The sequence below is a fragment of the Mesoplodon densirostris genome, chromosome 8, assembly GCF_025265405.1.
Source record: "Mesoplodon densirostris isolate mMesDen1 chromosome 8, mMesDen1 primary haplotype, whole genome shotgun sequence".
Taxonomy (NCBI): domain Eukaryota; kingdom Metazoa; phylum Chordata; class Mammalia; order Artiodactyla; family Ziphiidae; genus Mesoplodon; species Mesoplodon densirostris.
This window is the reverse complement of record NC_082668.1, coordinates 94,270,814-94,286,928: the sequence shown is the minus strand read 5'-3', so window position 1 is coordinate 94,286,928 and position 16,115 is coordinate 94,270,814. Positions and strand designations below refer to the sequence as shown.

Sequence of the window (16,115 nt, the reverse complement as noted above, 5' to 3'; positions counted from 1 at the left end):
GCAGAAACTTCTACACATAAATGTCTGTAGCTGGATTTGCTGAATATTATAACTTCTGCCTTTGAACAAAAAATGAGAAGCCTGAATTTAATATCTCATTTCATGTGACATCTTCAGCCCATCTGAAAACTGCTTATCAAGAAATCAAAAATGTGTGAAAAATGTTAAGAAGTTTGATGTTTTCTTTCAATTTTCACTCATATATGAAAGGCTTGAGCTAACATTAATAACTCGAAAGTCTTCACAGAAGAAAGACTGACAAATTTTATGGGGCATACATCACCGAAATCTTTTAAGTTAAAAATGAAAAATCATGTCGTTTCAGAGTACAGAATGTTAATGAAGCACGCAAGAAAATCAAAACTCACATTATGCTTAATATGGACTATTATACGATCAAAAACAAGCCTTTCAAGTGATCTTAACAGCATACCAAAGTTTTCTAAAAGGAAATAAACACTGCCTTTAAGAATTTGGTTTTCGTGGGCCGTGGCCCCGTGGCCCGTGGCCCCCATGGCCCGTGGTCGCTGGGCCTGTGCGTCCGGAGCCTGTGCTCCGGAACGGGAGGGGCCACAACGGTGAGAGGTCCGCATACAGCAAAAAAAAAAAAGCAATAAGATTGGTAAGTAACTATTATAAAAAAAAAAAAAAGAATTTGGTTTTCAACCTGTTCATATGATAAAAGAAAATAGGTCACACTGCTGTCAGTAAACTGTATTTTGCCTCTAATCTGAAGTATAACCTGTTTTGTCTTTGTTTTGCTTCTCCATCTGCCCCTTCAATATCAACTTTACATGTGCCAAGGTGATAAGCACTACGGTATGAGTCTATTCATACAACTAATACAAATGAAAAAAGATTCTCTGAAATGTAATGGCCACTTCAATAACCTCTCAATAATTCCTCAGTGCCTTCCTCAATACTGGAGAATCCCCAGAATGTAGACTACAAATAACTAACAAAATACCTTTATTCTCAAGAGCAAAAGAATTGAATGCATTATATTTTTTCAAATATCTGTTGCAATTATTAGATATTAGATATACAGATGTAAGAGCCTTGACTACCATTTTCTTCACTCTTAATAAGTCTTGTGAGCAATAGCATCACTTCTATCTTACAAAGGACTTTTAACCCGTAGTTTCCACTTGGGGCCTCTAAGACGCTTCTGAAATGCTTTCAAAGTCCAAATTTCCCAGTATTCATGTGGAAGAAAGATGGAATAAAAAGCACTTTAGGGCCTCCCTGGTGGCGCAAGTGGTTGAGAGTCCGCCTGCCGATGCAGGGGATACGGGTTCGTGCCCCGGTCTGGGAGGATCCCATATGCCGCGGAGCGGCTGGGCCCGTGAGCCATGGCCGCTGGGCCTGCGCGTCCGGAGCCTGCGCGTCCGGAGCCTGTGCTCCGCGACGGGGGAGGCCACAACAGTGAGAGGCCCGCATACCGCAAAAAAAAAAAAAAAAAAAAAAAAAAGCACTTTATTACTGATATAAAAACAAAAATTTTTAAACATGCCTATATTGATTATACTTACTTTCAAAATGCTTACATATGGGTGCCATGGAACCTGTAAAACTACTTTCCTAGATCATACCATAAATTAATGCAACTGCAAGAATGAAATTAATAATAAACTTAAATAATTAAGCATCTGCATGCCCACAATGAGATAAATGAAATATTCCAAGTCTTCTTTTTCATCCTTTACATAGTTTACAGAGCTTCTAAATAAAGAACAGAACAGATATTGTCCTGATTTCAAAAGATTAATAATCATAGTATGATGAAATTAACTAATATGCTTAAACTATATCAACACATTAGTGAAGTAATAAGATCATTCAGAAATGATGGTATAGAAATTAATAAAATAAAGACACTTTGGATATTTTGCTGACCAAAATGGTAAAGGGATAACAGTACAAAGGTAACATCCTCAGAGGCACCTAGGGAACAAAAGCAGTAACAAATTACCACATACTGAACATACCATGTACTACCCTAGGTACTTAGAATACATTATAAAATATACTATCCCCTTTTCACAAATAAGGAAACTGTGGCCTAGAAAGCTCTGCCCAAGATCATAAAACAGAAAGGAGAACTGAGCTTAGAATTCAGTTCTGTCTCACTCCAATGGCCTTGTTCCTACCCTTTATACTCTATTACCTGACAGAGTTTCAATTTCCTCATCCATAAAACAAGAAAAATGCCTAACATGATCAAATTGCTAATACTAGCAACTATGTATCAATATATCATCTAGCACAGTGGGTCAAAAATGGATGCTTACTCTTATCATCAACCAGATACTTAGCAGCTAAGTTTTTAAGGCTAAAACCTTTTGGCAATGCTAACAAACAAATCACCACTGAAAAAGTCTCAGAGTATTTATACCTATGACCTATACTGAAGATCCAATTATATAATGAAGATAAATATGGCTGGAACTTATCAAAGGTATAATCTTGAAACAAATATCTTAGAATAATTTATTACAGGAGTAATTTTAATAAAAGTAATAACTGTTTACAGATGTTCTATATTATTGAAATAAATTATGTATTCTATTTATAAGTAATTTTAAAAGCTTTACCAAACTTGTATCTTCACACAGGAGGACAGAAGCAAAGTCCAGTAAGAGAAAAACTGATAGGTAAGTGAGCTAAATATAATATTAATGAACACTTATTGAGTGCTTACTATGTGCCAGACACAATGCCAAGCATTTTCTATCTTTTGTCATCTATTCCTTAAATAATCTATAATTATCTTTACCACTTTGCAAGTAAGAAACCTGAGGCTTAAAAAGGCAAGTAATTTGCCCAAGGTCACACATTTAGCAAGTAGCTGAATAAAAACCCAGGTCTGACTCTCACTTCCAAGTCCACAGGAAGAAAGCAAGGTGAAGGAAGTGATCAACACTATAGGAGATTCCTGCAGTTTAGCGCTCAGCACCTCTCTAGCTTTTTGTGTATATCTGGTGGCCCTAAAAGCTGGAGTCACTCCTGGTAAATAGATGGGCAAGTGAGTCAGGCCTGTCCATCACAGTACTCTGTCCTTTTGGCTACAGTGACTACTCCAAATATGGTCATACAACCCAAATGGGAATACTCAATCCTTCCCCGGGATATGTGCCTACCCAACTATCTGAAAAAAAATATTTTTTTTAACCTGAAACTCAACTAATGTATTGGAAAATTTTGCCATTTAAAATACAAGTTGGGGCCTCCCTGGTGGTGCAGTGGTTAAGAGTCCGCCTGCCGATGCAGGGGATACGGGTTCGTGCCCCGGTCTGGGAGGATCCCATATGCCGCGGAGCGGCTGGGCCCGTGAGCCATGGCCGCTGGGCCTGCGCATCCGGAGCCTGTGCTCCGCAACGGGAGAGGCCACAACAGTGAGAGGCCCACATACCGCAAAAAGAAAAAAATAAAATAAAATAAAATAAAATAAAATACAAGTTAAAATGTAAAATACACAGGCTGTTACAAAAGATTTTGAAAACCACTCAATATCCAGGACTACTTTATTCTTCTTTTTAAAGTTCTTAATCTAGCATATCATTATCTAGAGATCCAAGCTATTAATTCAAAATGTTACCATTTATTTCCATGTCACTGAGTTAAAAGAAAAATTCAAAATTCTCTCCCAGTTTAAGAAATTTATCCAAAGAAACTACTCAGATACACAAATATGTATTTGTAAGCACTGTTTACAAAGTCATATACACCTGTGATGGTTTTGAAGCGCATGAAACTGGCTAGACTGAACTACATCTGCCAGAATATCCTTTCTACTGTTTATTAGGGTGAGCTACAAGGGGTATCCTCCAGCAGATGTTGGGAAGACAGAAGGGAGGCAACCGCCATTTTGTAGCAAACACCTCCCAGTTATTCAAATACTAATCTAGACGTTGCTGTGAAGGGATTTTGCTGATATAATTGAAGTCCAGGATCAGCTGACTTTGTGTTAATCAAAAGGGAGATTATCCTGGGTGGGCCCAACTTACTAACAGAGGACCTAAGTCCTCCCTGAGCTCGGGCTCTGCAAGCAGCACCTGCGGCATGTGCTCCCTCCTCCTCCTGGACCCCCTTCAGGGCTGTCTGCCTTCGGACTTAGCATTTGTTTGGCCAACCCCACAACAACAGCATAAGCCAGTTCCGTGCGCGCGCGTGTGCATGCGTGGGTGGGTGGGTGTGTGTGTGTGTGTGTGTGTGTGTGCATAGACAGAGCTAGAACTAGCACTAGAGCTCCTACCACTTCTGCTTCTCAGGCTGAACTAATACAACACCCAAATACCCATCATAATAAGACTAGATAAGCTAATTATGATTTCTCATTACCGTGAAATACTAATGCAACCATTTAACAATGATGATATATATGTCAGTCCATTCATAGACATGGAAAGAGATCTCGATATGCTACATGACTAAACAGATTACAAAAAAGTACTCATATTATATATTATTTATGTTCATTTTTTTATTTGTAGGGAGACTAAATGAGGTAGCTTTGTTCACCAAAGTTTTAATGATGAGGATGAGATTTTAAATTTATGATTTTAGGTGATTTTTACTTTGTATTCTTTTGGATTGTTTTCATTTTCTACAGTAGTAATGTATCATTTTTATTATGAGAAAAAAAGAAAAAACAATAAACCTTTCTTATTACACAGGAAAAAAATGTCAGGTAGACTTACAGGCTAAAATGTGCTCAGTCTTAAAGGACAGACAGGAGTTATCCAAGCAAAGTGGACAGTTCAGGGAAAAGGCAACATTTGCCAAAGATGGACACTACTAATAGTTTATTTATTTACTAATAGTTTAGAAAGGCAAGAGTTCAAGGAAAGGGGTGATGAGAGATGAGGCTGGAGAGACAGACTTGGAATAACTCACGGAGGCTCTTGTATGCCTCACTCCATTCTACTGACAGTGGGGAACCAATGAGGTGTTAAAAACAAGAGGAGTTAAATCTGCATTTTAGGAAAATAAAAATAAAACAACACAAACAGACAAAAACCCACTGAGGCTTTGCAGTGTAGAGGCTGTACTAGAAAGACCAGACTGAAAGCAGGAAAACCTATTCAGACACTACTACAGTAATCCAAGCAAGAAATAACAAAGCCCTAAACTAAGGTAATAATATAGCAGTGGAGATAAAGAGAATAGCTACTGAGTCATAATAAGGAGTAAGAACTGAGAGGACTTGGTGAGGGATACACAATACACTAGTGGTAAAGAGACAGAAGTGGTTCATTTAAATGGGGGAGTTCAGAGAAGGCTTTCAAAAAGATGTCCTTATGAATGAGGTTCTCAAGGAGGGCACTTCATGAATATCACAGATAGATGTAAGATGCCGTTAAATGTTTCCAAAAGAAATACCAGTTTGTTGGCGCACTGAAAGAAAGAATAATAAGCAAAGTGTTAAACGCATTAAAAAATAGAGCTCTCAACTACAAAAACAGATTCACATTTACTTATTAAGTTATAACGGGACTATGTAGATATATATCTCTAATCTCTTGAGGTTGATCTCTTCCAAGAAAACCGTATTACTGCCAGAAACAGAATGCTGTGATTAGTTGTTGGATTTGAGTCACACTTAAAAGTCAATACAAGGTTTCATATAAATTATTGGTATAGCCACCCTTTTTTCGCTGTTGCCAAAATGTAATCTTTCAAATTTTTTAAATTAGAACCATTTAAATTCAAAAGTAAAACATCCTCACTCCACCAACATCCTATCCTTATTACCCTGACATTACTAGTTAAAATTAGTTGAATATTCTTCTACATTTTTCTTTGCTTACATATACATGTTTATACAGGGTTCATTTATTTAACAGTGGGTTCATACTATATACATATACACACATACACTATTCTATAACTTGTTTTTACTTAAGATAATCAGAGTTTTCAAGCCAATGTATTTAACAGATATACCTCTTCATTTTTAGTATTTGTAATAATGTGGGCATGCCACAGGACATTTCTGGGTTTTTGCTATTACAAATAATACTACAATTATTACTGTTGTATATTTCTTTAAATACTGGCCCTTCGGGCTTCCCTGGTGGCGCAGTGGTTGAGAGTCCGCCTGCCGATGCAGGGGACACGGGTTCGTGCCCTGGTCTGGGAAGATCCCACATGCCACGGAGCAGCTAGGCCTGTGAGCCATGGTCGCTGAGCCTGTGTGTCCGGAGCCTGTGCTCCGCAAAGGGAGAGGCCACAACAGTGAGAGCCCCGCATACCGCAAAAAAAAAAAAAAAAAAATACTAGTCCTTCTATTTCTATCAGATAAATCCCATGAAGAAGAATTTCTGGGTCAATTAACAGCATTTAAATAAATATTGTTATGTTAAGTTCCCAAAAAGCAGTGATTTCTTACAGACTCACCAATAGTTTGAGGGTCCAACTGAGTGGAAATTAGTGGAGAGCATCTTTTCATACCTTCACTGCTGATTTGCATTTCCCCTTTTGTGAACTGCCTGTTCTTGTCCTTTATCTTTGATTCTGTTGGACTGTCTTTTTCTTAATTTGTAGAAACTTATGTCTCTTATCATACAAAGCTTTTTAAATTTATGTGCAATAAAATCCATAATTTTTTTCTTCCATGAACTCTTAATTCTGTGTCTTGCTTGGGCCTCCTACATTATATCTCCTATATTTTTTCCTAATTATTTTATTACAATTTGGTTTTTGTTCTTATTTTACACTTAAATCTTTAATTCATCTGGAATTTATTCTAGCAATGTTATGACTTAGGAGTTGTCCCAACACCATTTATTGAATTATCCATCTATAAACGCCTCCTCCTAGAGTGACCACTACAAATAGCAAAGATGACAGACTGATAAAATTCCTAGAAATTCTTAAATTTCACTAATGGACGCAAAGTTCCAAACTTATTAAAAGCAGGTCCTCAAGACACTAGAGACAGGGACTTTCCTGGTGGTGCAGTGGTTAAGAATCCACCTGCCAATGCAGGGGACGGGTTCTAGCCCTGGTCCGGGAAGATGACACAGGCTGCGGAGCAACGAAGCCCGTGCACCACAACTACTGAGCCTGCGCTCTAGAGCCCACGAGCCACAACTACTGAGCCCATGTACCACGTACTGAAGCTCACATGCCTAGAGCCCGTGCTCTGCAACAAGAGAAGCCACTGCAATGAGAAGCCTGCGCACCGCTCACTGCAACTAGAGAGAAGCCCTCACGCAGCAATGAAGACCCAAGGCAGCCAAAAATAAATAAATAAATTTAAAAAAGAAAAAAGATACTAGAGACAAAATAAGTATTATCCCAGCTTCATGAAGCTTGCAATCTAGTGGGAGCTTCCCTCTCTTTTAGAAAACAGTCTTTAAGTGAAAAAAGGAAAAAAGAAGTATATGTTCACACAAATGCAATGAAAAACATTTTGGCAAATTCTGTAACACATTCATTACTTTCCATTTCAAAAATACTACCTTACTGTAAATGTACCTATTTATCCTTGTGACTGAATATTTACCGTACTCACCGTGAGAATACTGCTAGGATGTTTAAGATTAACTCCATTTAAAGATTAACTATTACCCATCAACCTACACCTACAATAGCCTCCTCACTTTCTCAACAATATGTACTTTCTTTCACTACAGTAAGAACCTCGATAACAGAAATACATTGTAAATCTGTTTACATCAGTCATGTTCAGTCCGTCAAGTCAAAGGTGTTTCAAAAAATTCATGTAGACTTAAAAATGTGTCAATGAATCCTAGAGACGTAGCAAATGATAATACTGTGCTGCTCGGAGAGGAAACTTCGGTGGCCACTCAAATGACAACGGCGACTCACTAGTGACCATCACCTTAAACTTCAGGTCCCACACCGAGGCTGCCCCCATACTTAATCACTGAAGCTTTCGGAAGCCCTGCCCCTGTGGCCACGCCCCCACCTTAATTCCAACCCACGGCGTTCTCCACGCACCCCAACACCTCCAGACCCAGTGAGCAGCTGGACAAAGCAGTGCCCAGGAAAAGCAGATGGAACTCCCAGTCCTACCGGGTGACCTTGGCCAAGTTTCTCCCCCTCCGTTTTCTCATCTATGAGATGCGGCTGGTACTCAGTGCCCACCTCCATCCCCAGGCCTGGGTTCAGCGTCTAATGCTACAAGGCTGGAGGAAACATGCAGTCCTAAAGCCCACAGTGCTCCCCACGACTGCCCCACGCCGGTCCCCGCCTCCGTCCGGGTCCGCGGCCATGTACGCTACCTGCAATCTGCGAGACGAAGGCTTCTGCCACTAGAGACATGTCGGCTGGGCGGCCCTGGGCCCGCGGTTCCTACACCCCGGGAACCTCAGCGAACTCCTGCGCAACCCGGCGATTTCTGGCACCTAACAGACCTGGCCCCGGCTGAGGCTCGGACTAGCAAAGCCCACTCCCGCGGCGGCCGAGGCTGCTCGGGCGGCGAAGACCCCAAGGTTACCGCCAGGCCAGGCCAGGAACTTCCGGCGCAGCTGACAGCGGCGAGCGAGCACTTCCGCCGACCCCGCCTCTGACTCCTCCCAGCGGTGCGGTTCCGGGGTCACGGCAGCTGGGGGCCGCCGGTGGGCGGGGGGAGGGGAGGGAGAGGGGAGAAGGGTGTTTGATTCCCGACTCCAGCCTACCCGGCAGGCGGGGGTACCCCAGAGGTTTTCAGTTTCCTTTCTAAGCGAGGATTTTGTAAGTAATTTTTTTTTAAGTCGTTTCAAACAACAAGCGTTTGTTTGCTCTTGATTGTATAGGTTGGTGATTTTTTTAATTCTATTTTTTATATAAGTTTTAAAGGTTAAACTTCATTTACAGTTATTATGAAATATTGGCTATATTCCCCGTGTTGTATTGATACAGTGCATCCCTGTAGCTAATCTTACACCCCGTAGTTTGTACCTCCCACTCCGCCACCCCTGTATTGCCTCTACCCGCCGCCACTGGTAACCATTAATTTGTTCTCTATATCCGTGAGTCTGCTTCCTTTTTGTTATATTCACAAATACAATATTTGTTGTATTTTTTAGATTCTACAAATAAGGGATATCATCAAGGCAAGTAACAGTTTTAAGTGTCCACTGGATACTAGGCACGTAAAAAATATATACAGTATTCTATTTCATGTCATCCTCTAGATGACCAATAAGATGATGTTATTGCCATTTTACAGATAAAGAAACAGCCTTAGGGATTTTAAACTGCCTGCGCAGGGAGTCCACTCAAGCCCAGATTCAAACCCACATTAATTTCCTCTGTTCAACTATACTGTTAGGTTGATTAGTCCATGGACAGACGTTAGTGTTTATTTCTTTATTCAAACATGCTTGCCAGAGAGAAGGCGGCTTGAGCAGCACCTAAGCTAAAAGTTTGCCCTTCATCTCTGTACACCTAAAATGAAGCTCATCTTGGAGAGTAAAATACTCTAGTCACACACTTCAGTTCATCCCTTTCAGGGGTAAGAGGGGCCGGAAGAGGAGACACCTAAATCCCATAGGTGACTTTTTACCCCTTAACCTAATAACTTTTTAAATTATACATAAACAATTCAAGAAAAATCAGACTATATTACAGATTTAGAGGAATGAAATATTACAAGTGAAACAGACTTCAGAGATCATCTGGAGGGCCAAAGCCCCTCTTTCACTGATGATAAACGGGTTCAGAGTGATGAGGTGACTCATTTTAAATCACACAGTAATTGGAAATCCAAGCCATAGCAATTAGGCAAGAAAAGGAAATAAAAGAAATTCAGTTTGGAAATGAAGAAGAAAAACTGTCACTATTTGCAGATGCTATGATAGTAAATGTAGAAAACCCTAAAGACCACCAAAAAAACCTTAAACTAATAAATGAATTCAGTGAAGTTTCAGGATACAAAATCAATACATAGAAATCTGTTGTTTCCATACAGTAACAACAAAATGTCATAAAGAAAAATTAAGAAAACAATCCCATTTACAATTCCATCAAAAATAATAAAATAGGGACTTCCCTGGTGGTGCAGTGGTTAAGAATCGGCCTGCCAATGCAAGAGACACAGGTTCGAGCCCTGGACCAGGAAGATCCCACATGCCGCGGAGCAACTAAGCCCGCGTGCCACAGCTACTGAAGCCTGCTCACCTAGAGCCCATGTTCCACAACAAGAGGCGCCACCGCAACGAGAAGCCCACGCACCACAACGAAGAGTAGCCCCCACTTGCCGCAACTAGAGAAAGCCCGTGCACAGTAACAAAGACCCAATGCAGCCATAAATAAATAAATAAATAAATTTATAAAAAAAAATAATAATAATTGATTTTAAAAAATTGAAGAAGACACAAATAAATGGAAAATATTCTGTGCTATGAATTGGAAGAATTAATGTTTCTAAAATGTCCATAATGCCCAAAGCAATATACAGATTCAATGCAATCCCTATAAAAATTCCAATGGCATTTTTCACAGAAATAGAACAAACAATTCTAAAATTTGTATGGAACCACAAAAAACTCCAAATAGCCAAAGTAATCTTGAGAAAGAAGAGCAAAGCTGGAGGCATCATGCTTCCTGGTTTCAAACTATTTATATTACAAAGCAGTAGTAATCTAAAGAGAATGGTATTAGCATAAAAGCAGACACATGGATTAATAGAACAGAATAGAAAGCTCAGAAATAAACCAATGTATATGTCAGTTAATTTATGACAAAGGAGCCAAGGATATACAGTGGGGAAAGGACAATCTCTTCAATAAATGATACTGGGAAAACTGGACAGCTGCATGCAAAGGATGAAACTGGACCGCTACCTTACACCACACACAAAAATTAACTCAAAATGGATTAAAGACTTGAATATAAGACCTAAAACCATAAATCTAGAAGAAAACATGGGTAGTAAGCAACTTGACATCAATCTTGGTGATGATTTTTTTGGATTTGATACCAAAAGTAAAGGCAACAAAAGTGAAAATAAACAAGTGAGACTACATCAAACTAAGAAGCTCTGCACAGCAAAGGAAACAATCAACAAAATGAAAAGGCAACCTACTGAATGGGATAAAATATTTGCAAATCATATATCTGTTAAGGGGTTAATATCTATAATACATGAAGAACTCATACAACTCAATATTTTTTAAAAATATGATTTAAAAATGGGCAGAGGGAATTCCCTGGCAGTCCAGTGTTTAGGACTCTGTGCTTTCACTGCTCAGGGCCCCAGGCTCAATCCCTGGTCAGGGAACTAAGATCCCACAAGCTGTGCAGTGCAGCCAAAATAAAATAAAATAAAGTAAAATAGAAATGGTCAGACAACTTGAACAGACTTTTTTCCAAAGAAGACATACAGATGGCCAACATGAAAAGATGTTCAACATCACAAATCATCAGGGAAATGCAATTCAAAATCACAATGAGATACACCTCACACCTGTTAGAACAGCTATCATCAAAAAGTCAAGAAATAACGTTGGTGACGATATGGAGAAAAGGGAACCTTGTGCACTGTAGATGAGAATGTAAATTGGTGTAGCCACTATGGAAAACAGTATAAAGTTTCCTCAAAATAATTAAAATTAGAACTACCATACAAACCAGCAATTCCAATCCTGGGTGTTCATTTGAAGAAAGCAAAACACTAACTCGAAAAGATATATGCACCCCCATGTTCACAGCATTATTTACAATAGCCAAGATTTGGAAGCAACCTCAGTGTCCATCAGCAGATGAATGGATAAAGAAGATGTGGTATTCATATATACATGCGATGGGGTATTATTCAGCCATACAAAATAATGAAATCTTGCCATTTGCAACAACATGGATGGACCTTGAGGGCATTATGCTAACTGAAATAAGTCAGAGAAAGACAAATAACATATGATCTCATTTATAAGTGAAATCTAAAAAAAAGAAAGAAAGAAAAGAAAAAAAGCTTATAGATACAGAGAACAGATTGGTGGTTGCCAGAGGCGGGGTGTAAGTATTGGGTGAAATGGCTGAAGGGCGTCAAAAGGTACAAACTTCCAGTTATAAAATAAGTCAAGGGGATATAATGTACATCGTGGTGACCATAGTTAACAATAATGTATTGCATATTTTAAAATTGCTAAATCTTAAAAGTTCACATCACAAGAAAAAATAGAATAAATCTTAAAAGTTCTCATCACAAGAAAAAACTTCTGTAACTAGGTATAGTGACAGACTGTTAACTAGACTTATTGTGGTGATCATTTTGCAACTGTACATACAAACATGGAATCATTTAGCTGTACATCTGAAACTCATATAATGTTGTATGTCAATCATACCTCAATAAAAAAAGAATCACACAGTACATTTAAAAGTCAGATAGCTTACTAAGTTTCTGCAAAGAAACCTGATATTCCAAAAATTATTGCCCATGACATTTAGAAAGCAATGTCTCCTTTCTTTATGCTTCCATAGGTCTCTAAAACTGTGTGACAGTTTATTGTTCATATTTCTGCCTCCTTAACTAGTGTGTTAGTTTCATAACAGATAACCACAAACTGAGTGGCTAAAAACAGTAGAAATTTATTCTCTCAAAAATGTGGAAGCTAGAAGTCTGAAATCAAGGTGTGAACAGAGCCATGCTTTCTCTCCAAGCTGCAGGGAAGAATTCTTAGGGAATTCCTCTTTTTCGGGGGTTGCCAGCAATCTGTCCTTGGCCTTCTTTGGCTTATAGACACATCACTCAAATCTCTGCCTCCGTCATCACACGGTGTTCTCCCTCTGTGTCTATGTGGGCACATTTCCCTCTTCTTATAAGGCACCAGTCATTGGCTTAGGGCCCACCCTAATCCAGTATGACCTCATCTTAAATTGGTTTCATCTGCAAAGACCCTATTTCCAACTAAGGTCACATTCACAGGTACCAGGGTTTAGAAATGTGTACATATCTTATTGGGGGTGTGGGGAGGGAACACAGTTCTACCCACTGTACTAGATAATAAATTTTTAAGGATAAGTCATCAATATTTGTATCACCCTCTACAACTAGGAAACTTGTTAAACTAAATTTAACTTTACCAAAAACTCACGGGGACATAAACATAGTAGTGTTTAAGAAGCACCATCGGGCTTCCCTGGTGGCGCAGTGGTTGAGAGTCCGCCTGCCGATGCAGGGGACACAGGTTCGTGCCCCGGTCCGGGAGGATCCCCCATGCTGTGGAGCAGCTGGGCCCGTGAGCCATGGCCGCTGAGCCTGTGCGTCCAGAGCCTGTGCTCCGCAACGGGAGAGGCCACAACAGTGAGAGGCCCGCGTACTGCAAAAAAAAAAAAAAAAAAAAAAAAGCAGCATCTTCTCTCTGGCTGAGATTCAGAGTTGCCAAGAGGCAGAGATAATAGGTTTTTTCTTGTGCTGAAGGATTTTGAAGGACTTAACACTGATAGTAAAGTGTATGTATGCTATGCCCAGTTTCCTCCTCCTCATCCCATGGATGACATTGACCAAGGGAAATGAACTGTTCCGGGTACTTTGGTGTCAACTGAAAGAAAAATTTTCAGTTCCTGTCTGTTCTCTCACAACAGGGAATTATATATAACTTTTAAAAGTGAAGAATATCCATCATCTGTTCAAGTTCTATTACCAAGTTTAGTTTGTCACCTTTAAAAAGCTGAAGATAGAATGTTTTGACTGCTTTTTGACACAAGCAGTGTTTTTTTTTTTTAAAGAATTCTCCATATCATAGACTCTGTGTGGGAACCTGAACAAAAGCCCTGAGAAAGTGCTGAGGATTTGGACTGGCAAAAACAAAACAAGTCCAAAGGGCAGAGGTGAGCCCCAAAATGGAAGAGAATGGCAAGAGCCAGGGACTGGGCACACATGTAAGAGAAACAGAACAAGATTAGAAGAAAAGGAGAATTCACCCTCGATATTTCAGTTAAGCGTCTATGACTTGATGCGTGGTACATGGATGAGCTGGGCTGGCTGAAAGGTACTGCGTTGGGACTGACACCAATCCTGTTCTAGCAAGCTTTCGAGAAAAAAGCAAAGATCTGCTGGGGAAACTGTCTATGCTCAACTCTTTCTTCCCTGTAGCCAGGGAAAGAGAATCATTGGCACCATATGGATTCACTTTTTCTCCCTGACTGATGGTTCTTTACTTCCCAAACAGGCTAATTTGTGCTGGAAAGAATCTATAAATGTGGGAGGTCTTTATTACTAAAAATTAAATCCAATAAAATGCAGATGTCCTGACGGTGCCCACAAGCTGTCTTTGTAATAAATAGCCAACTGGAGAAAATATATTTATGCATCTGTATTAGAACAACTGTCAGATTTAAAACTGAAGATCTGTTTAAGATCACCACAATTAGGGAACATACAAGAAAACAAGCCACTGGAATTTCTAAGAATGAGGTTATAAAACAAAAGTGCTAGGAAATTCATATGTTACTAAAAGGATAATCACACAATTATTTAAAATAAAATATTAATGCATGACGTTAACAGCCTTACTGTTTGCCCTAACAAAATCACTCTTCTTGCAAAACTGTTCCATCAATGTCATTTTCATGTCTTAATCTGGATTTTATATTACCATGTTAAATTAAAAATATATAGTGATCATGATGAATATATGCTTTATTAAGCTTAAAGTACTAAGGCATTTTATCTTCATTTCATTTTCCTGTAGCAGAATGTTAATATTTTAAATGTAAATATTTTCTTTTTTCAAAAATGCCTGCAAGAGAAAATTTGAGGCTGAGATGTCTTCAAAATTATACTATTTACTTAAGAATGATATAATAAATTCAGGTCTTTTTTATCAAATTAGTTCCCCCAACTCCCATCAACAGAATTAACTATGATTAATTCAATCAATCCAAATAGAGTGTTAATATAGTTAAAAACACTAAGGTAACCATGTTATGCACCAGAGCTTTTCTGTTCAGCTGTTAACAGTTTTTACTTCTTTAAAAACAATGGAACTGTAGGCAACTATAAGCAATCTAATATATTACAGAGATTTTTTTAAGGGTACAGAAATGTGACAGCTGTTGGTTCTTATCTCTCTCAACCCCTCTTTCCCACATTTTGTTTAATTCCTAATAAATCATGGTCAATCCAGGACTATTAGGTTCTTACCTCTTTCTCACTTTCTGATCCCACCCTCCTGCATTTTAGGTTAGCACACCCTCATATGAACTGCAAGTCTATTGGCCTACACTTTGGGAACTATCTACATTATCAATTCTAGTGGGCCTAGATTCTTTGAACATTAACTGGTTATCAAAAGAAGTGAAAATGCTTAATTTCCAGAATATTCTGCAGAATATGTATGTTACCTCATTTTCACAACTTTACGCTATTCTTGGGAGCTGAGTCTCTTAACCATATCTACTGAGGGTACTCTTCACTGGTGGTGGATAAATGTCTTATCTACAGTTACAGGAACTGAATGAGTTAGGACTTTTCTGGTTGCAAGTTATAAAAACACAATTAAACCTAACATAAGAAAGTTTAAGTTTTTTGCCTCATAGTGGCAGAAAAGACACGAGAGTAATTCCCAGAACTAAATGAAGAGCTCTAGGAACCAGGACCTTAGTGCTTCAGCTCTCTGTCTCACCACCTCTCATCTCTGTTCAGCTTTATTTTTTTTTTTATTGAAGACACACCTTCTCCCAGATGGCAGGAAAAGTAGCTGCCAGCAGCACTGACTTAACGTCTTCCTAGTTGGGCAACCCCAACTTCCTTAAATCAATCCCAGGGAAGAATGATAATTGCTTGGATGTTCTCACCTCTGGATTAATATTTTGTCCAAGTGAATGGGTTCAGTGATCAACCAGGCCAGGGAGAAATGGGACCTGTTATAAGAAGGAAACATGGAAGAAAAGATGCTAGGAGCCAAAACCATAGTACCACAGTCTACAGTAAAACTCAAGAGTGCTACACTGTGGCTGCCACTTGCTTTAAAACTAGAAAAGCCATTTAAGCTCTTTGGTATTTTTCATCTCCACAAAGGGGATAATAAAATGTAATGACGCCTTAACTACAGTCTCTGAGGTGGGGGAAGGAGAAAGAAATTCAGATGATTGTGTTAACTAAAAGGAAGAGCTGAGGATACCTTCAACAAGTTATATTTATTATTTATGTATATTTA

The 16,115-nt window shown here is 39.0% G+C and overlaps 1 protein-coding gene across 1 annotated transcript in view; it reads right to left on the bottom strand.

The window, feature by feature from the left end:
- Positions 1-8,511, bottom strand: part of MTX2 (metaxin 2) — a 63,764-nt gene extending 55,253 nt beyond the window's left edge. Inside the window, exon 1 of the mRNA XM_060106454.1 lies at positions 8,253-8,511. Within this exon, the coding sequence (XP_059962437.1) occupies positions 8,253-8,292 (40 nt within the window). The 5' untranslated portion in view covers positions 8,293-8,511. The remainder of the gene's footprint in view (positions 1-8,252) is intronic.
- Between the last annotated feature and the right edge of the window lie 7,604 nt (positions 8,512-16,115).